Below are 23,199 nucleotides of genomic sequence, written 5' to 3' on the forward strand. Positions count from 1 at the left end.
TATGTTTCTTAAATTGGAGGTGGTTGAATTGGCATGGATGTTTGCTTTGTAATTACTTGTTAAACTGAACACGTATATTATATTTCCCTATCTGAATGCTTATACACATGCATACACAAAGAAGGCAAAAATGGCAGCTAAGAATTAGATGGTCTTAGCATGTCAAGTTGCAGGTGACTCATAGTGACCCTATGAAGGAGAGTCCTTGACGCTTGGGTGCCTTTCATCCTCTCTCCAGGTTCATAGGGTTTCCGGAGGCAAGCTGTTATGGAAGTGAATGCCACTCCTTCTTCCAAGTCTTAGCATAGGCTTATTTAATCCCAATTTGTATCTGTAAGTGCAAATTTAAAGAAATATACTAGAAATTACTCTGTGGAAAAGAAGAGATGAAATTGGTTTCATCTACCCCAAATTCAGTATCTCCACACCATACAGTAAGTGGCTAATTATTGTACCTGTTTTATTTCTAGTCTGTTTACATGCAACTCAAGCCTAGAGTCACTGTAGAGAAGAATCTTTGTATGTCAGGTGCCCATTCATACCATAGGACATATAAAAGAACTTTTCTCTGTTACAAAGCTCTTTCCTCAATTAGGAGAGGTGCTCTATGCAGACACCAATACCAATCCCTTCCAGCCATCATGGTTAGCATTCTTACTTCTTATACATTTCAGAGATAGCTGACCTGGTTTATTAAGTCACAGAAATAAAATTTAGAATTACAGAGCTTTATTACTAATAAGCAGCTTTTGGTTTTTCAGCGCCGCTTGGGAGATGCAGCGAAGAAAGCAATCAGCAAGCTCCAGGTCAGGACCATCAAGAAGGGTGACAAGGTAACAGCCCTCTACTGATTTTTAGTGAAGAACTAGACATCCAAGCTTTTCTAGCAGTCAAGCGGAAAGAGGGGGAAGGATTGGAAATGGAATAAATGCTAGTACTTGTCCTGTGAGCACGTTGTTTGTACCTTTCTTTATTAAATATAATGTAAAGCAGTTTTTAAGTTCATATGAAAGCAACAATGAAATAGTTGAATGAGGAAATGAGAAATTCAAACAAACTATGTGTAAAAAAGAAAAAGAAGAGAAAAGATGGAAAAGTCAGAATGAAACTAGTACATTAGTACGACTAGAAATTAGTATAAATCCATTACTTGAAGAGTTCTAGCAAATGAGTTTCAATTCGAATTAGTGCTAAATCAGTTCTACAGCCAGTGCAAAGAAAGAACAACCTTCTATAGTCAAACAATATGTAATTCTTTGATTTCAGTACTCCAAAAGGTAAATCAAAAGAGTTCATTTCTTGGCATTATGAACTGAGAAAAACTGTCCATAAATTCTTGCAAAGATAGTGTTACATGCTGAACAAGATCTTTCACTTACTCAAAAACTCAAACTCATTGCTATTTAGTCAGAACCAACCCATTATTGATCCTCCAGCAGGTTTTCTGAGACTGTAAAACACAGAAGAACTACCCATCTTTCTCCCACAGAGAATATAGTAGATTCAAACTGGCAGAAAGGCTTGGCCTCCAGTTTAACAGCTACACTCCCAGGGGTGCTTATCTTCCCCTTCTATCTACAGTAAATACAGGGAGCATATTCAGCCTCTCTGAAATCAAGAGGTTAGAGCCCCAAAGTCTACATCAGCCTACCTTAAATGATGACCTAATGCCAATCAAACTGAAAAAAGGTCAAATAAGTTGCTCAAAGAGTTGATTCTAATTCATGGAAACCCTATGTACTTCAGAATAGAGTCCCACTGACTGCATCTTAAAGAAGTAGTTTAGGGAGCCTTTTTTTCTGAGATGCCTCTGCAGAGATTCAAACCACCAACCTTTCATTCAGTAGCCAAGCATTAATCATTCCCACCACCCAGGAACTCCATAAGGCCAAGCACAATAGCAAATTCTTCAGATGGCCAAGGCAGTGCTGCCCAAGTCCACAGACTCTGAAGTCCCACTTATCGTCAGGAGAAGTCTGGGAGCAGTGTCTGACAGCACAGTAATCTTGGCCTCCTGAAGGCAATTTAAGGAACTCAGAATTCCACATGTACACCAAAGGTTATCTCTAGCCTAAATAATTCATTTGTCTCACATTCTGAGCTAGTCTGACATAGTCTGTAGGGAATTTTGCTACTAAAAGGTAGCTCCTCTCTGATAGTACAGTGCTCCAGTGGCATTGTGAGAGAATGATGGCATCTTCTCACAGAGAGACAGATTTACAGTCTCTTAAAACTGCAGGAGAATTCAGCCATGAGTCAATTTTTACTTAATGGCAATGAATTATAAGTTACCTTTCAACTAAATTTTACTTTTCAATAAAAACACTACTGGACTTAATAAGTTCAAATTTATTTAAAAATTTTTAATTGTAATATATTTTGCTGTTCTCATTTCCCCTAAAATGGAGACTAATAAAAAGTTCAATGAATGATTCATACTTAGAAAGAATAATGGAATCATTATTTTTGAATATTTATAAACATGGTGGATAATTATGTTTAGAAATGGAATGGTGGGATTCCAAATAAATGGATAGATTAAGTTCAGATAATTCTCCGTAAGTATTATTTCTCATCCTCAAGGTGTTTATATGAGCCCTTAATAAGTGTAATAAATACTACTAATAGTGATAATATATTTTATTAGTATATTTTAGTAGTGTATTTTACTCACAAGAGTATTTTCAGTGGAACCCAGAAACAGAAAATAGAGCTTGGAATGAATGAAAACTAAGACAAAATATAGTAAATTAGTGATTACGAACACTGGCACCAGGACTGTCTGTTAACTCTATGCTCAACGCAGGCTCACCTTGGGACTCTTGCTTGAGTATTTACCTAAGAGTTTAAACTTAAAAAGTAAGCCGATCTGTGCTTTCTCTGATGCAGGAAACAGAACCTGATTTTGACAACTGTGCCGTCTGCATTGAAGGGTATAAGCCTAACGATGTGGTCAGGATCCTGCCCTGCAGGTAAGTCTCTGTGGGGTCTGGTCTTGTCAGGAGAGTGCCTGGCTAGCTTCACTGCCTCAGACCTGCTCGGCCTAGACTACCAGCTCAGTTTGCCTAAATATTTCCGTGTTTAAATTGCAAACAGCCAAAAATCTGGTTCTTTTTCTACAGCCTGTATCCTTGAATACAGCTTGCTTTATGAAGTTAGAAATATTTTTTTATGTCCTTTTACATCAAAATAATTCATACCACCATGAACTTACACATCATGATATGAAATTTGAAGATAGGGCTTAAAGAGCTAGCCCTTTTTAACAGCAAATCTATGATATTAAGGATTATTTATAATTCTATTTTTTTTAAAAACTCTTAAAATATTTTATGAATGATCATGAAAGACTAGGAACTCATAATATGGTCAAGTGTGATTAGAAATCCAAAGGCAGATTTCTACTCTCTTTACATTTCCGTAACAAGAAGAGAATGTGGGAGTTACTCCCAAGTTCTAGAATTTTAATGGGAGAATCCAGCACAAATAGGTGGGGAAAACTTCAGATAACTGTGACCCTTATCCCTAATTAAAATTAACTATAACAGTGCCTTAGATATTTTCAGATTGCTAAATAAAATTAAATCTAAATATTTTTAAGGTTTATGATTGAAAACCTGATCTTTTGTGATTACACTTTTGTGCAGGCACCCTAAAAATAAAAATTATATTATATTCTGAATAAAAATTATCAACCTAAAAAAAAAACCACACCACCACCACTCCTTAAAAATTCTTAATGCTAATTGATCTGTGTAAAAGGAATAGATACAACATGGGAGTGGCCAAGTCTGACTTCTACCTGCTTTATAAAGGGGACTGTACCCATCAATAATACCCATAGCATCATACAAATAGCTACCTGGTCAGACATGCCACCTCACATGCTTTTGCACCTATTTCCACCAGTCATTTGGTCCAATCTTAGGTGCAACTTGACACAGATTTTACTCACAGCTGTGGCATTTATTAGAGAAATAGATTGGGGAGTGGAGGAAGGAAAGAATATCACACAATGCAAGTCCAGGGTTAGTTTAGCAGTCCCAAGTCAGATTAACAAGGCACAATTCCCCCAATTAGGGTAAGTCCAGGTCCCATTCAGCAGCACAAATGAATCTCTGGTGTCCTCAGTCATTCAGCAAACTTTATCTCAGAGTAGTCAAAAGTCAGCTTTTCCTTCAATCATTCATCAAGGAAAACTTTTGACTGTGGCTCCATCTCCAAGATTCCTCTGGTTATACCTTGCCACAGTCTCTTCACAGCAGTGCCACAGTCACTTCACCCTCTCTCTACCACCATCATTCAGTGCCTTCACAGTCTCCACAGCCATCTCTCAAAGTGTCTTCATGGTCTGTCCACCATCATGTGAAAAGTATTCTCTTATATTGGTTCCACAGCTGTTGATGATTTGCAGGACAATGTGTCCACAATTAAGGTAGCTGGAGCTCATACCCCCGCCCCCAACGAGGGGCTAGTGCAATTGCAAGAAAAGCCAATTTTCAGGAGTTCTGACAGTGCAATTCGACGTTAAAATTCATTAATTGTGTTCATCAATGACAATGTTATGTTGTTGTTGTTGTTATGTGCCATCGAGTCGCTTGAGACTCATAGTGACCCTATGTACAACAGCCCTAAACCCTGCTCTGTCCTGTGCCAATCGCACTGCCTCTGACATACCCATCCCGATTACCCTAGTCACTGAATCAATCCACCTCATAGAGGGTCTTCCCCTCCTGCGCTGTCCCTCCACCCTACCAAGCATGATGTCCCTCTCCAAGGACCGGTCCCTCCTTACAACATGACCAAAGTATGTTAGATGGAGCCTCAAAATCCTTGCCTCCATGGAGCCGCCCAATTTAACCCTTTCCAGAATGAATCTCTTTGTTTTCCTAGCAGTCCATGGTACCCTCAACACTCTTCTCCAGCACCACAGCTCAAAGGCATCAATTCTCCTTCTATCCTTCTTAGTCACTGTACAACTCTCTGAGGCAAAACAAGTGATAGCAAAGACCATAGCCTGTATCAGATGCACCTTAGTCTTCAGAGAGACACCATTGCTCTTCAGTACTTTGGAGAGGTCCCTAACAGCAGACTTTCCCATGGCAATACGTCTTTTTAATTTCCTGGCTACTGGTGCCGAGAATGTTGACTGTCAATATTAATGTTGGTATAAAACCAATATGATTTGAAACTTTCACACAAATTGTTTATAAACAAAATTCTTAGTATTTAGAACTTAAAAATGTATACCACAAAGATATAAAATAATCCATTTGTTCATAAATCCAGACAAATATAAATATTATTTAATAGAACGATAGCATAAATAAAAATATGCCTTTTATGAAGTTCCTTTAATCATCTGCCAGTGATAAAGTGTCAACAACTGAAAAAAAAAGACAAAGTACTCAAATAGATACAGAAATCCCCAAGGAGAAGAGGTCTTGGCCGAAATGGTTCTGGGCAAATTGCTCAGTAGGAAAATAGGCCTTAGGAAAGGGAAGCCTGGTGGTCTGAGTTAGTGCCTTAAGAATGACAGATGTTTGATTATCTCTGATGCAGAATCATAATTTAGGAAATAGAAAAATGTGGCAGTGTCATTCTCTATAAATACCTTTTCTAGATACTACAGTTGGTGTATATTTGGTGACTTCTCAACACACCATCAAGGAAGGACCATGTGTGTGCACAGAGCCTCTCAGAGTGGTATCCTTTATTTTCTATAATATTATAATCAAATCGACCAGCTGCTCTGCAGGAGAAAGATGGCCAATCTTCTTCTGCATGATTAAACTGCCTCTGACAACCCACTGGAGAGTCAACTATGAGTTGATTTTAACTTGACAATACACAAAAGCAGCAACATGCTTATAAGCAAGTAAAGCACTTTCCTTGTTTTTCCACTTAGAGATTGCCTAAAGTCCTATTAGGGTACCATTACGTGGTGTTGTTGTTGTTAAGTGCCGTCGAGTCATAGACAACTCATAAAAACCCTATGAATGAAAGACATGAAAATTTGTATAACATTCATCATTTCTCCAAGTTCATAGAGTTTCCAGAGTCAAGCTATTTCACAAGACTCGGGGAGCTCCACCAAATGCTCTCCACCATGGAGTAATCGTTATCATCACGTTTGGCACATTAGTGTCACAGTGTTTAGCATCACAACAACTACAAGTTGCATCTGTACAGCAAAAAAAAGGTGTTATACCACTTAGAAAAATGTTTGAGCAAAAACAGTTAAAAACCAGGCCTGAGGGTGGCAGATTAAAATTGCTCACCTTTGGCTTGGTAGCAAAAATTTCTATCCACTAGGCCAACAGAGCTCTCTCGTTGTTGTTGTTGTTGTTGTTATTAAGTGTTGTTAAGTCATAGACTACTCATAGTGACCTTATGAACAAAAAACCTGAACACTTGTATAATTTTCATCATTTCTCCAAGTTCATAGAGTTTCCAGAGACAAGCTATTTCAGAAATGGATGCCACTCCTGCTTTCAAGCTTGATTTAATTGGGGAACTCCACCAAACAATATCTTAAAATATGTTCATTTACAGTCTTATTTTCCATCTTACTGTGTATTATTAAAAGAGGTGTCAGTCACAGTACAGTGTATCACAAATTAATCTCAGACTCACTAATGTCAAGTTGGTTCCAATCCTTAATAACCGTGCATCAGGTTTCAAGATCCAGAAGCATCTGGTGGATTCGAAACACTGGATATACAGTCTTTTGGTTAGTAATGCAACACCCTAGAGGCTAGGTCATCAAAGCTCCACCATTTAACTTAGCTTGTTCCTATTTTGGGGAATCTTTGGTTGATGCAAACAGCTGACTAAGTGCTTGGTGATTACATCTACCATAATGCACCAAGGTTCTGTTGATTTGCTTCTTGATAACCCCATTGGTGCTACCTTGCATACATGGGTAGCCAGGAGTCAGTCCATTTGATGGAAATGGCTTTGGTTTTAGCTTGAATTCTATTTTAGAGTATTTGGCTGTTTTCAATTTTTAATTACAACAATTTACACTGATGTGATAATATTTAGATGAGTGCAACATATTGTTTAAGACCTTTTTGCAGCATAAACTTTGTGGAAATGCTAACCAAGAAAAACAGTATTTTTGTATTTATCATGAAAATGAAAACTTTTTTGCAACCACTGTTTTATCTAAACCCTGACCAGTTTAGTTTGACTTTAAGCTATTCGTTTTTCACATGATTGTTCTGCTTCTTAGCTTAGTCCTTGATTTTTATTTTATTTTATTTTATTTTTTGCTCCAAGTGTCTTAATGCTCATCTGCTTTTATTTCCTGATTGTGGACCCTGCTTTAAATAACAAAATACATTGGGCATTACTAAACACTGATTGGAGTTAATTACTGTTTGATCTTATACTCACCACACATAACTCCCCTTTGAATAGCCCAGCTTTTTTTTTCCTCTATGCTGATTTTAAACGTGGATATTTTTATGCCTGTTGCTGGCTTCTACCAGACAGTTTCACTAATAGATGTTATCAAACAAATGCACTGGCATTTGCTTTTTTGCTGGATAATTTCCTCTGGGGTATTATTAAGTCTTTGCTCCTTGAACTTCATAGGCTCTCTGTCCCATTATTTACAGGCTGACTCATCCCCTCAATTCTTTACTTCTCCTTGGAGTAAAAGCTATATTTTTAAAAAATGTTCCAGTTTATTCTTTTCCTTCTTTCTCTTATACTGTGAACTCATAACTTCCAAATATGTAGGGTTTTGCTTCATATTGATACCATTTAAGATGTATTTCCACTCCAACTAGGTTTGGACATGGACTTAAGTTTCTTCAAGATGTTTCTTCAAGAGCTGCATTCTTGGTCTTTTTTTGAAATCATAGCACAAATGATGATGAATTCATAAACACTTTTCCTTCTTTATTTGTGGTCATGGTGACAACATGAACTCATGCAGGTACACGTGCCAGCTTTTCTCTTTCATGTAATGTGAAGGAGGACTCACAGCAGCACACAGAATCTCTCAAGAACAGAAAGGCTTCATTTTTCATTCAACCCTAGTTGGCCTAGTGGGTAAGGAGTTGTGCTTCCAACCCAAAGAGAAAAAGTTCAAATCTACAAGCATTCCTTGGGAGGAAGATGAACAATTTCCTTCTAAGCAATTTACAGCCTCCTAAAAATTTGCTGGATGGTCAACTATGAGTCAGTTCCAACTTGATGCACATAATAACAGCAATACATAGTTAGGGCATTTTCTAAGGAAATTTTATATTTAAAGTTGATATTGTGGCACAGGGTGGATAGGACAGGGTTCAGGTCTGTTGTTTATAGGAAGACCTTGGGTGAGATGGATTGATATAGTAACTGGGGCAATGGGGGTTGGCGTGTTGGAATTAGTGAGATTGGCTCAGGACAGGACAGGCTTCAGAGCTGCTGTCCATAGGCTGCTATGGGTCACAGGTGACTCAAAGGCAAGTAACGACAACATGAATCTACTCAACAGCAACTAACAACAACCACTTTGGTTCAAAGGGAAAGTTGTCTTTCATAAAGATCAGTCCTGGAAAGTTTATGGAGAAATTCTACTGTACCCTGTAACTCTAAACTTCCATCATTGTTGAATTGAAACCAATTCATAGGTAAGCTTCTAGCAGGTTTTCAGAGGCTACAAGGAGCAGCTGGTGGATTTAAACTGCCTGCCTTTGGGTTGGCAGTACAACACCCTACCCACCGGGGCATCAGAGCTCCCTATAGGGTCGCTAGTGGTAGAATCCATTCCCCAGGAATGGATTTGGTTTTCATTTTACTGCTGCAGAGAAGTCCATGGGCAGTACAAACAGTTGTGCTGGGCTACCAGCTGGAAAACCCAGACATTGACACCCAAAAGTGACCTTTGAAAACCTTGTGAAGCACAGTTCCCCTTTGACTCACACTGGGTAATCAATGAGATGGAATCAACTCAGCAACTTAGTCTGGTCTGATGGTTTTGAATTCATGACCATGATTTTTAACCACAAGTATTTTATTGACGTTTTATCATCATATCTAGATAAGAAGCTTGGCTATGTAATTCTTTAAGGATATTTATTCCTGTTGTGTCTCTGCTGGACCCCCAGAGGATGTTCATTCCTATCATTTTAACCAGTAAATATAAATAACAGTATCTCAGAAATCATGTGAATGTCTTGGACAAGGAAACATTCCATGTTGGCTTTTAAAAACACAACAGAAGGCAATAAAACAAAGCTTTTCTTCTCCTACACATCTATTCTGTTTTTTCATAGCTCTACTTAATGACCATAATATATATGCTTGTTTGGTCTCAGAAAACTCATTCACTGCCATCAAGTCAGAACAGCTCATAGCTCACTCTCTAGGGTGGTTTGCAATGGCTTAACTCTCATCTGAGGAGGTTGCCCATCTTTCTTCCTTAAAGTCACAGGTGGATTCCAGCCGCCAGAGAGGTGCTGCCTTTCGGTAAGCACCACTCCCTGCAGACTATGCCACCAGAGCTCCCTCGCTCATGTGGAAGAATACTAGATTTTACAGCTGCCTTTTCCTTGGATTTTGAGAAATAGCTGCAAATATCCATTAATAATTGGACTCTAGAATATACAAAGTATGAAATTTAGGAAAACTACAAGTTATTGAAAATTAAACGAAACATAGAGATTGACTTGCTAGGCATTGGTGAGCTGATTTGAAGTGGTATGGACTATCTTTAATAGGATAGTCCTGTCATCTCATATACTAGGGCAAATTGAAAAAGAATAGGGTTACATTCATCATCATCATAAGGAACAGTTCAAGATCATTCCTGAAGTTTCTCTTTGAGACTAGGATTTTTGAAGCTCTGTCTCACATACTTTGGGCATGTAGCCAGGAGGATCCAGTCCTTGGAGAAGGACATCATGCTTGGAAGGGTGGAGGGACAGCACAGAGAGGAAGACCCTGGATGAGATGGATTTATATAGTAACTGAAGCAATGGGAGTTGGTGTGTCAGAGTCATTGAGACTGGCTCAGAAGAGGGCAAGCTTCAGAGCTGTTGTACGTAGGGTTGCTAAGAGTTGCAGAAGACTCAATGGCACATAACAACAACATCCCGAAGTACAAGCTGCCAGTATTAAGAATATCTATATGGTATAAGGAAGAGCACTTAATATGACTGTTGTTCAAATGTTTGCAACTGTTGTTAAGTGCTGTCGAGCCATAGATGACTCATAACAACCGTATGAATGAAAGACCTAAACACCTGTATTACTTTGTTTCACCAAGTTCATAGAGTTTCTGCAGGCAAGCTACTTCGGAAGTGGATGCCACTCCTGCTTCTAAACTTGTTTTAATCGGGGAGCTCCACTAAACACTGTCCACCATGAATAAGCATTAACGCATTTGACCACCATGTGTTACCTCTGTACAGCAAGTGGACAGACCAGTAGCATGCCACTTAGAAGAATGTTTGACCAAAAGCCATTAAAACCAGGCCTGAGGGCCACAAATTCAAATCACCCACCTTTGGCTTGGTAGCATCACTTCTGTCCACTAGGCTAACTGAGCTCTCTCTATGTTGTTGTTGTATGCAACTACTACTCCCAAAAGCAAAAAACAAAGATTTCTTACCAACGTCTGCAGTCTAAAATTGGTCTAAAAAGCAATCAATATGCATTGATGAGTTCTGACAATTAGCATGTAAATGTTAGAATCAAAAAAGAAGGGTCAGTTGGAAAATAAGTCCTTGGTGATAGAAAGGACAAGAGAGGTCATGTGATAGAAACATCATCACAGAAGTAAAGACTGAAAGAAAGCATCCTAAAAGGAAAGGTAGCAAACCTTTGCTTCCTGTGTTCTCTTCATGCTACAAAAGGGACAAGTCCAAGGAGTAGGAACTCAAGCTTTGTAAAGCAGAGGCCAGTTGAAAAAGAAGAAAGGATTTCTATGAAGTAGAATTATGCAGAAGTCCATCTTCTACACAATTTCCTGAAATAATTTAAAGCTGCCTGCTAAAAAGCTTGACTTGACCAATGAGGGAGTTTTTCTTTTGCTTTTCAAGGAGAGGAGCAAATGGGGGGGGGGGGGGGGGGGGAAGGGTGCAACAATGAATGAATGGAATTCCAAAATCCCTGTAGATGTTCATTGAAATGAAAAATAAATAAATTAATTTAATAAAAAAAAGCTTGACTTGAAACAACAAACATTTGTTTTTGGCAATTATATACTAGAAATAGTGCTAAGTACCAGCGATGAGAAAATAAATGACATGATCCCTACCTGGAAGAAATACATGTAGTAGGGATAGATGTGAATTTAAATAAGTAATCACAATATGGAGTGAGATCTAAAACAGTAATTGCTGTTATTGTTGTTGTTAGGTGCCATCTAGTAATCTGCAATTAGTAATAACCTTATGAGCAACAGGTCTGAAACTTGCCCTCTCCTGTCCTATCCTCACAGTCTCTGATATGCCCAAGCCGATTGTTACAGTCACTGTGTCACTCCATCTTATTGGAGTTCTTCTTCTCTTTCTTTGTGGATGACGTTTTCCTCATCCTTACTTGTAAGGAGCACTTGGTTACACTTCATCCAGGATAGACTTATTTGTTCTTTTGGCAGTCCCTGGGGTATTCAGTGCTTTTCTTCAACACAATTTTAAGGCATTGATTCTCTTTTTTTGCAATCCTTAGATATTGTCCAACTTTCAGAGGCACAGCAAGTAATTGAAAAGATCATGGCTTAGATCAGGCACACCTTAGTTTGTTGTTGTTGTTTTAATAATTTTAATGAACATTTACAGAGATTTTGGATTTCCATTCATTGTCGCACTTCTCTCCCTGCCCAGCCCCTTCCCCCCCTTGCTTTGCTCCTCCTCTCTTGGAAAAGTAAAAGAAACACTCCCTCCCTGGTACATAATCCCCCCGCGCCCCTCCCACCGCCCCAAGTACATTCCACTATGCAACCTTAATTGTGGACTCTTGTGATAACCATAATACCCCATCATACATCGCTTTTAAATTATTCACTCCCTCATCTGTTTCAGTGCAGCATACACACCTTGGTTTTTAAACTGGCCTCCTTCCTCTTTAGCACTCTGGCGAGGTCCTTGACAGCAGATTTCCCCAATGCAGCACATCTTTTGCCTTCATGAGTCCTGCTTCATTGATGTTGATTGTAGATCCAAGCAAAATGAAATAAAAATCTTACCTGTTAGTAGTGGTGAGGATTTTAGTTTACTCATTCCTGTACTCTTTGATCTTCTGCAGTAAGTGCTTCAAGTCTTCTTCACTTCCTGCAAGCAAAGCTGTGTCATCTACATGCCATGTGTTGTTGGTAAGCCTTCCTTTGATTATGATGCCACATTCTTCATATAGTACAGCTTCTCAAATTATTTGATCAGCATACAGATTGAGTAAGTGTGGAGAAAGAATACATTCCTTTTTTAAAAAAATTTTATTAGTTTTAATGAACATTTACAGGGATTCTGGGTTTTCATTCCTTCATTGCTGCACCATTCTCTCCACCCTCCTCCCCAGTTCGTTCTTCTTCCTCCACCATCCGAATTTCTGTTTTAATTGTCCAATTGCCACAGTGCTTGTCAAAGTCAGTTCTGATTAATCTCCTTTGTCAGTGTGTCCTTTGCCATTCCCTATCACTCCTCTCTCAACTTCGTTTAGCTTCTTGAATTATATGCACAGGATGCAGTTTGAATAGGTATGGAGAAAAGATACAACCCTTTAAAGGATTTTTATTTCTCACTGGTTAGGAGGCTAAAAGTAAAAATCTCATGTTGACTTCAGAGGAATACTGCTGGTTCTGAGGAAAGTTCTCTGCTTTGGGGAAAGGTTCTTGCTTCTGATCCTCAGTTTCTTTTTGTTGTTGTTGTTTCGGGGCAGGGGTTATTAATTTTAATTAAAATTTACAGAGACTTAGGGTTTCCAGTCAATCATTGTTGCACTTTTCTCCCTGTCTACTCTCTTCCCCAATTCCCTCTTCTCCTTGAAAAGAAAAAGAAAAACTTTCATTGTTATGCAATCCCTCCACTCAAGTCCACTATACTATATAGCCTTTACTCTGGACTTCTGTAATGACAAAAATACCCATTCATATATCCCTTTTAAACAGTTCTCTACCTCATCTGTTTAAATACGATATACATCATTCCTCCCCTCCTTTTCTGTCTTCCCTCAACCCTGATGTCAGTCTCATTTTACAACAGTGGCCCTATGCAATATTTGTCCTTTTGTAACTGAGATCTTTCACTCAGCATAATGTCCTCCAGGGTCATCCATTTTTGCATAATATTTCATGAGTTCCTTGTTTTTCAATGCTACATAGTATTCCATTGTGTAAATATACCAGAGCTTCTCTAGCCATTCATTTGTTAATGCTGTTCCTTAGTTTCTTAATAATTTTCATGTGACATCGACTTTCTCTGTGTTGTTGGTTCCTTCTCTGTATCTAATCTTCTCTTTTTAAATTTCAAAGGTGGTTGAGAAATCCTACACAATTATAGTCTCATTAACATAACAAAGAAAATTCAGTTCTTAAATGGTCTTACCTCCACAGGAATAGAAGCTCAGAATTTATGACACTTACTTGTGTTGTAAATTCTCATTGTTGTTTTCTTGGAACCAGCTCATAGCTGGCTCTCCATTGGGTTTCTGATGCTGTAAATTGCATGGGAATAGATTGCATTTCTTTTATTGTTGTTATGTGTGGTTGAGTTCAACTCATAGTGACACCATGAACAATAGCTATGCATCCTGTCCTATCCTGTGCCATCCTTACCATTTCGAATACACTTGAGTAAATTGCTGCAGTCACTATGTCAACCTATCTTATTGAAGGTCTTCCTCTCTTTGGCTGAACCTCTACCTCCCCAAGCATAATGTCCCATTCCAAGAAACATTCTCCCTTTGCAATATGTCTCAAGTATGAGAGATGAAGCTTTGCTATCCTTGCCTCCAAAAAGCATTGTGGCTGCTGCATCTTTTCCAAGACATACCTATCTGTTCTTTTAGCAGTCCATGAAATATTCATCATTCTTATCCAACACCACAAGGCAAAGATATAAATTATTCTTCTGTCATCCTTATTTATTTTCCAGCTCTCAGATATGTAGCAAGTAATGGAAGAGATCATGGACTGAATTAGGTACATCTCAGTCTTCAAACTGATGTTATTGAACTCCAGTATCGTGGAGAGGACCCTGACAGTGGACTTGCCCAAAGTAGTATAGCCTCCTTATTTCCTGACTACTGATACCAAGAGTGTATTACTTGGATCCAAGTAAAGGGAATATACAATTTCATCCATAACATGGATCCACTATGAAAGACAGACAGTAAATAATTTCTCATTTGCAGATAATATATGGTTTGGTATAATAATAGCATGTAGTGGAAACTTGTCCTTTTTATTATTATCAGAGTTGGATTGCAAGTAAAATCTTCTTAACCTCAAGCTTAAGGTTTGTACTGGGGGTTGTGGTGGAGGGAGGAAGTGTTGGATGTGTTAGGCAGCAGTGCAAGCTATGCTGATATAGCAGAAACAGGGAAGGGACAAGACACACATTCAGGGGAGGGCACTGCATGTATGGTTATCTCTATAAGGGGAAGTATCTTTCATTTGCTCCTTTCACTAAAATGCTTGTCTGTCAGGTGTTGTTCCAAAGCTAAGTATCCAAATTAAGACAAACTTGGAAGAAGAATTGGCATTGACTTCTGAAATATAACAGGCCTTCGAAAACCCTAGCATGATAGAGCACATGTAGAGTAGACAGAATAACACATATGGCACCTGAGGCTGAGCTCTCAAATTTGGAAACACAAAGGAGAAGGAAGAATTGTAAGCAGAAACTAATGATTGGAACGTGGAATGTGAGAAGCATGAATGTAACGAAACTGGACATCATTAAGAGAGAAATAGAACAAATAAATATTGACCTTTTAGATATTGGCAAAATGAGATGGACTGGCATGGGACATTTTTAATCAGACGATCATATGTTCTATGCTGGAGATTAAAATGTGAGGGGGGGGAAATGGGGTTGCTTTCATACTTAAAGAGACCATTTCTAGATCCATCTTGAAATGCAATGTTGTGAGTGACTGGATAATATCTATACACATACAAGGAAGACTTGTTAATACCACTATAATTCACATTTATGCACCAACATCCAGAGTCAAAGAGAAGAAAATAGATGACTTCTACCAAATGTTGCAGTCAGAAATCGATTGAACATGCAACCAAGATGCATTAGTAATAATGAGTGACTGGAATGCAAAAGTTGGGAACCAGGAAGAAGGATCAGTAGTTGGAATGTGGACTTGGTGACAGAAATAAGGCTGGGGGTAGAATGATAGAATTGTGCACAATCAGTGATTTATTCATAGCAAATACCTTTTATAAGAAACATAAACACAGGCTAAACACGTGGGTTTCACCTAATGGAATGCACGGGAATCAGATTGTTTACATCTGTGGAAGGAATCATTGGAGAAGTTCAAGATCAGCAATGAAATCTAGGCCAGGTGCTGATTGTGGACCATCAACTACTCATATTCAAATTCAAATTAAACCTAAAGAAGTTCAGATTAAATCCACAGGAATCAAAATATGACCTTGAGTCTGTCCTCCTTGAATTTAAAAACCATCTCAGGAACAGGTTTGAGGTCTTGAACACTAATGAACAAAGACCAGATAAGCTGTGGAAGGATATCAAGCATATCATCCATGAAGAACACAAAAGGTCATTACAAAGAAAGACAGAAGGAAAGACCAACACGGATGTCAGAAGAGACTCTGAGTATTGCACTAGAGCACTGACAAGCCAAAGCAAAGAGAAAAATGAAAAACAAAATATTTGGATTTTGTAAATAGACTAGTATAATTTTTAAAAAGAAGAAGTAGTTAAGGAGCTGAATAGAAGATTTCTAAGGGCATCTCAGAAAGATAAAGCAAAGTAATATAATAAAATGTGCAAAGAACTGGAGTCCCAAAATAAAGTCAGCATTTCTTAAGGTGAAGGAACTAAAGAACAAATTCAAGCCTCGAGTTGCAATACTTAAGGATAATATGGGCAGAATATTGAATGATCTTCAGATGGAAGGAGTATACAGAGTCACTGTACCAAAAAGATTTTGGCTGACACAGAATTTTAAGAAACAGCATATGATCAAGAGGTAGTGGTGATGAAGGAGAAAATTCAGGCTGCTTTGCAAGACTTGGCAAAAAATAAACTCACAGGAATTGATGGAATACCAATTTTCATTTTTCAACAAAGAGATGCTGCCCTGGACATGCTCACCATGTTGTGCCACGAAATCTGGAGAACAACTTCTTGGCCAACTGACTGGAAGAGATACATACTTAATTCCCATTCCAAAAAAAAGTGACCTGACAAATATGGAAATTATCGTACAATATCACATAAGCAAAATCCTGCTGAAGATTATCCAGAAACAACTAACTATAAACAGTACCTCAATGGAGAACTACCAGAAATACAAGCTGGGTTTATAAAAAATTGTGGCACCAGAGACATTATTGCCAATGCTAGATGGATCTTGATGAAAGCCAAAAGTACCAGAGGACTGTGTTTCATTGACTAAGCAAAGGCATGTCAAATGTATGTATCACAACAAATTGTGGCTAACCTTGAGGAGAACAGGAATCCCAAAACACTTGATTGTGTTTATGCAAAACCTATTCTTGGACCAAGAAACAGTCCTCAGAACAGAGCAAGGAAACACTGCATGATTCAAAATCAGGAATGGGGTGCATCAAGGATGCATCCTGTCTCCATACCTTTTCAATCTATATACAGAGCAGCCCATTCAGCAGGCTGGGCTTTATGAGGAAAAAAGTGGCATCAAGATTGGAGGAAGACTCATAAACAACATACATTATGCAGATGACACAATTTTGCTTGCTGAAACTGAGAACCTTAAACGCTTGCTGCAGAAGGTCAAGAACTGTAGTCTCCAGTATGGATTGAAGCTCAACATCAAGAAGAGAATGATTCTCATCACTGGACCTATTGGCGACACCATAATGGGTGAAGAAGAGATTAAGGTTGCTAAAAGTTACAGCTTGCTTGGCCCCACAATCAACACTCTTGGCACCAGCAGTCAGAAAATCAAAAGATGAAATTGCATTGGATAAATCTGCTGTCAGGGAACCTTTCCAAAATACTGAGAAGCAGTATCAGTCTAGAAACTAAGTTGCACCTGATCTGCACCGTGGTCTTCAGAATTACTTGCTATACATCACAGAGTTGGATAATGACTAAGGATGACAGAAGAATAATGAATTCTTTTGAGTTGTGGTACTGGAGAAGAGTCTTGAAGATACCATGGACCACCAGGAAAACAAATAAATCTGTCTTGGAGAGGGTGAAACAAAATTTCTCCTTGAAGGCTAGGATTTTGAAGCTCTGTCTCACATACTTTGGGCATTTGTCCAGGAGGGACTGATCTTTGAAGAAGGATATCATGTTTAGAAGGGTAGAGATACAGCACAGGAGAGTAAGAACCTGGATAAGATGGATTGGTACAGAAACTAGGGCAAGGGGTGTAGGTGTGTTGTAATCAGTGAGACTGGCTCAGAAAAGGGCAGGCTTCAGAGCTGTTGTACATAGAATACTTAGAGTAACTATGCAGTGCAGGTGACTCAACAGCACATAACAACAACAATAATAAACCTAAAGATGTTTTCTTTGGAAGATGATTCCTAATTTTTCACTTGTTCACAAACAAGATTTCCCATATAACAAGTTATTTAATGAACTTGAAGTTTTGTAAATACAGAAAGCCCCTGTGTTATACTTGGCTTAAGAACAATTACTATTTTCCCTTTAATGTTATTTAAATTTCCCTTACTTTGAAAAGATTGAACCAACTCCAAATAAATGATAACCTTCATTTGCTGCAAGTCCTGGTATTAGTACAACTCATGTTGTTGTTGGGTGATACTGAGTTGAGTTCAACTCGTAGTGACCCTGTGAACAACAGATCTGATCCCTGTCCTATCCTGTGTCATCCTCACAATATCTGACATACTCAAGCCCATTGCTGCAGTCACTATATCAACCCACGTGGTTGAGGTTCTTCATCACCTTCCCTGCACCTTCCCAAGTATGTGATCCATCTTCAAGGAATAACCTCTCCTAACAACATGCCCAAATTATGTGAGATGAAACTTTGTTATTTTTGCCTCCAAGAAGACTCTGGATGCACTTTCTTTAATACATATCTATTTGTTATTCTGGCAGTCCATGAAATATTTACTACTCTTCTCCAATACAATTCAAAGGCATCAACTCTTTTTGTCATCCTTAGTCATTGTCAAGCTTTCAGCAGCATAGCAAGTGATTGAAAAGAAGACCTGAATCAGGCACACCTTAGTCCTCAAATTGACATCATTGCTCCTCAATAATTTGGAGAGGTCTGTAAATTCAGACGTTTCCAGTGTAATACGTCTACTGATCACCTGACTGCTAGTACCAAGTGTATTGATTGTGGATCCAAGTAAGATGTTGTCATTGGCCGTGTCAGCCTTTTCTCCATCTATCATAATGTTGCCTGTTGGTTCAGAGGTGAGGATTTTTGCTCTCTTGATGCTGAGATGCAAGCCATGTTGAAGTCTGCACTCTTTAATCTTCTGCAGCAAGTGTTTCAAGTGCTCCTCAGTTTCAACGAGCAAGATTATGCCGTCTTCATAAGTCGTCAATGAGTCTTCCTCCAATCCTAATGCTACATTCTTCTTTATAAAGTCCAACCTCCTGAATGATCTGTTCAGTATATAGTTTGAAATGATATGGAGAAAGAGTACATCCATAACATATTCCTTTCTTGATTTTGAACCATACAGTGTTTCTTTGCTCTGTGTGAACAACAGTTTCCTAGTCTAGATAAAGGTTTTATATAAGCAAAATTAAGCAGTTGACATTTTACACACTAAGTCATCAGTAGGAACCTATGTCCCAGTTCTGAATTTTTCTTTACAAATTCTTTTCAAGACCCACTCAAGAACAGATTAATCTCACTGATAGCCCAGGAATTGTGTCTAGATAATCTAGAAAACAGTTTTGTTAATACTCATTGTGTCTTTATGGAAGCCTTATTACTTTTATGCAAAGGAATGACTCAGAGTATGCTTAGTAATATGAGCAAAATAATTTTGCCTTGCTTACTGAAAGTGAGGGGGAATTGAAACTCTTATTGCAGAAGATCAAAGACTACAATATGGATTACATCTCACATGGAGAAAATGAAAATACCACTGAGCAGATAGGTAACATCATGATAGATGAAGAATAGGTTGAAATGGTAAACAACTTCTTCTTACTTGGATCCACAGTCAATACTCTTAATATCAGCCGTCAAGAAGAGCAAGGAAACACTGTATGGTTCAAAATTGGGAAGGGTGTATGCCAGGAATGTGTCCTATATCCATACCTTTTCAACCTATATGCAGAACAGGAGGCTGGGCTATATGAGGAAAAGTGTGGCATCAGGATTGGAGGAAGACTCATCAACAACCTGCATTATGCAGATGACATAACCCTGCTTGCTGAAACTGAGGAGGACCTGAAGCACTTGCTGCTGAAGGTCAAGGACTGCAGCCTTCAATATGGATTGAAGCTCAACATCAAGAAGACAAAAATTCAAGAAACAGTAAGGTTGTCACAGGATAGAACCAGTTTCAGAGCTATTGTAAATAGGGTTGCTATGAGTCACAAGTGATTTGACGATACCTAAAAATAAGAAACAACAACATTCATAATTAAGAAATCATTGAATGTATAGAATTCGCTCATTCAATTTCTGCTGTCATTTCTCACCAAGGCCATACTTTCCAATTACCATTCCTTCTTCATTGTTTCCAAATTTTGCATTCCAGTCACCAATTAGCATTAAGGCTACTTGATTGCATATTGGATCAATTTTGGTCTTTAAAAGTTGGTAAAAATTTTCCACTTCTTCCTCTGTGGCTTTTCCTGTTGTTGTATATATTTCAATAATATTTGTAATAAAAGGTCTTTCTTGTATGAAAAAAGAAATCAAAGGACTTGTTATATTAGGAAAATCTATTGTCAAGAATCTCATCAAAGTTCTAAGAAGAAGCAATGATGTCAGTTTAAAGACTAAAGTGTTCCTGCTTCAAGCCATGGTCTTTCAATCACTATACATCTTTAGTGATTTAAAGGATATTAGTAAGGATGGGAAAAAAAAGAATTAATGCCGTTGAGTCATGATGTTGGAGAAGAGTACTGGATGGACAAAACAAAACAAGAGAACAAAACAAAACAAACAAATGTGTTAGAGGACAGCAGGAGTGCTCCTTGGAGGTAAAGATGAATAAACTTTGTCTTGCATACTTTGGGAATGTTGTTAGGAGGGATCATTCTCTGGAAAGGGCCATCATGTTTAGAAAGATAAGTGAAAGAGAATACCCTCAACCAAATCAGTTGGCACAGTGATTCTAACAATGGGCTCAAATATGTCAGAGAAGATGAGGATGGCACATGATAGAGCAGAGTTGAGATCCATTGTTCATAGGGTAGCTAGGAGTTGTGCTTGGCAGCATCTAATAACGACACTCACACTGAACTTGTCCTCCTGCTTCGGTGCTTTTTAATGGCTGAGCATCAAAGGTTCTAAGCAATGTGCTCTAAACACTGTCCGAGTGGAAGCCTGCTGAAGGGCTGTGCAGGCCCAGGACTTGTTGGATACCCTACTCTTCAATGCAGGATGTTGGCTTCATCGTGAGCAAGATTATTTGTGAAGTCAAATTTTGTTAGTACCACCAAGTTGTAACCAACTTATAGCTGACCTTCAAGCCAGTTTTCAGAGGCTGTTAATCGCTTGGGAAGAGATTGTACACATTTTTCCTGTGTGGTGGATTTGAACCTAACACCTTTAGATTAGCAGCACAATTCCTTACCACAAGGCCACCAGAGCTCCTTGGTTAAGTCAAATAGGGCTGAAGTATTTTCATGTGTCTTATTTTCACCCAGACTTAATTTTTATTAATCGGGATGTGTCATGGAAGTAATTTATATTCAAGAGCCAATTTAACCTGGTGAAGTAAAAAGTATTTTTTTCATAATTAAAGTATACACATCTCTAGCTTTTTATTTTTCTAATTATTGCTATTAATATAGGTAACTACTTCAAAATTAGGGAGCTCTGGTAGTTTAGTGGGAAGGAGTTGTGCTGCCAACCCAAAGGTTTGAGGTTCAAATCCACAAGCTGCTCCATGGGAAAAAGATGGGCAGTCTCCTCCCATGCAATTTATAGCCTATGAAAATCAGCTGGAGGGTCAGCTATCAGTTGGTTCTAACGCAATGGTGGTGGTGCTGTGTTGTTATGTGCTATTGAGTTGCTTGTGACTCATAGCGATCCTATATATAGAAGCCCTAAACCCTGCTCTATCCTACGGCAACCTTATTGTCTCTGACACTCCTACCCCCATTACCCCAGTGAATCAACCCATCTTATCAAGGGTCTTCCTCTCTTGCACTGTCCCTCCACCCTCCCAAGCATGACATCCCTCTTCAAGGACTGGTCCCTCCTTGTAACATGTCCAGAGTATGTCAGATGAAGCTTCAGAATCCTTACCTTGAAGGAAAAGCCTGGTTTCACCTGCTCTAGGACGAAACTTTTTGTTCTAGAAGTCTATAGTATATTCAGTACTCTTCTCCAATACCATAGCTCAAAGGCATCATCAGTTCTCTTTCTATCATCCCTAGCCATTGTCCAGCTCTCTGACGCATAGACTAGGTCCTGGATCAGGTGCACCTTAGTCTCCAGACTGACATCATTGCTCTGCAGTACTCTGGAGAGGTCCCTGACATCCAGCTTTCCCAGTGCAATTCATCTCTCGATTTCCTGGCTGCTAGTACCAAGAGTGTTGATTGTGGAGCTAAGCAAGCTAAAGCTGTTAACAGTCTTAATCTCAATCTCTTCACTATCCATAATGATGCTACAACAATTCATTATTACTCTAGTAATGATAGTAATACTGTGACTGTTCTTTTATGATCATGAACATCAATACCAACATTGCTAGTATCATCACACCCTTTATTTCTTTGCCGAATTCTTAAGCTTTCTCAATGACCTCCCCTCTAACAGTGCTGCACATTAATCATCCATTCTTAAATATCAATCTTTTAATTTTCAACTTAGATTAACTGGATTCCATGTGTTTTGGGGAAATAAGATTTCAAACTCATTAGGTAAGCCTGAAGTAAAACAAAAAAATTAGTAGTAAATCAGAGGAGAATATTCCAAACAAAGATAACTCGTGGTATCTTTTTATTTTCTTTGAAAAGGCTAATATAGTTCAGTCCTTCTATTTTTCTAAACTATATTCTATATCAAAGTAAATTCATAGAAATGTAAAATATTTACTATTTTTTTGTTACATTCCTACAGGATAGCTGAATTGGCTGATAAATGGTCACTAACTTCATTTTTTATTATTATTAAATTTTATTAGTTTTAATGAACATTTACAGAGATTTTGGGTTTTCATTCATTCATTGTTGCACTGTTTTCTCCACCTTCCTCCCCAGTTCGTTCTTCTTTCCCCACCCCAATGTCTGTTTTAATTGTCCAGTTGCCACAGTGCTTGTCAAAGCCAGTTCTGATTAATCTCCTTTGTCAGTGTGTCCCTTGCCATTCCCTATCACTCCTCCCTGAGAGAGTCTTCACCCTGATTCATAAGGAAAAGAGGATGGCATATTCTCTTAGCTATTTCCTGCTGAAAAGGGACGCTGTGGGTTTCAGGGTGAATGTCTTCTCTCACTACTCTAAAGGGCCCCCTTGGCAGTAGGAAACACATAGACTATTATGGAGATTGATTTTGGAATTTAGATGCACTGTTATCGATTGTGCTTAGCCGTACATGTTCATATCCTTGAAGATGTATCATGGAAGTGTTACAGCCTGGAAGATACAAATTTAACAAGTTAAAAGTGCATGGGTCAAAAATGGAAAAGCAATAGTATTCTGAGTAGAGGTTCTAATAGTGGCACAAATCAAGTTACAGAGGTAAGGTGGTTCCATTGCCATCCTTACTCTAACTTAATTTTTTTTAATTTAAATTTGTTATTAATTTCACTGAAAATTTACAGAGGCTTTGGATTTCCATTCATTCATTGTTGTAGATTTGGGAGGGGACAAATCTATAACTTCATT

General features: G+C 38.4%; 1 protein-coding gene across 1 annotated transcript in view; it reads left to right on the top strand.

Moving 5' to 3' along the window:
• The window catches only part of RNF150 (ring finger protein 150), a 427,096-nt gene that overhangs the window by 250,509 nt on the left and 153,388 nt on the right, over positions 1 to 23,199 (top strand). Inside the window, exons 3-4 of the mRNA XM_006887018.1 lie at positions 762 to 833; positions 2,890 to 2,972. Of these exons, the coding sequence (XP_006887080.1) occupies positions 762 to 833; positions 2,890 to 2,972 (155 nt within the window). The remainder of the gene's footprint in view (positions 1 to 761; positions 834 to 2,889; positions 2,973 to 23,199) is intronic.

Source organism: Elephantulus edwardii, unplaced genomic scaffold (genome assembly GCF_000299155.1).
Source record: "Elephantulus edwardii isolate Elephantulus edwardi_28Jun2011 unplaced genomic scaffold, EleEdw1.0 scaffold00053, whole genome shotgun sequence".
NCBI lineage: Eukaryota > Metazoa > Chordata > Mammalia > Macroscelidea > Macroscelididae > Elephantulus > Elephantulus edwardii.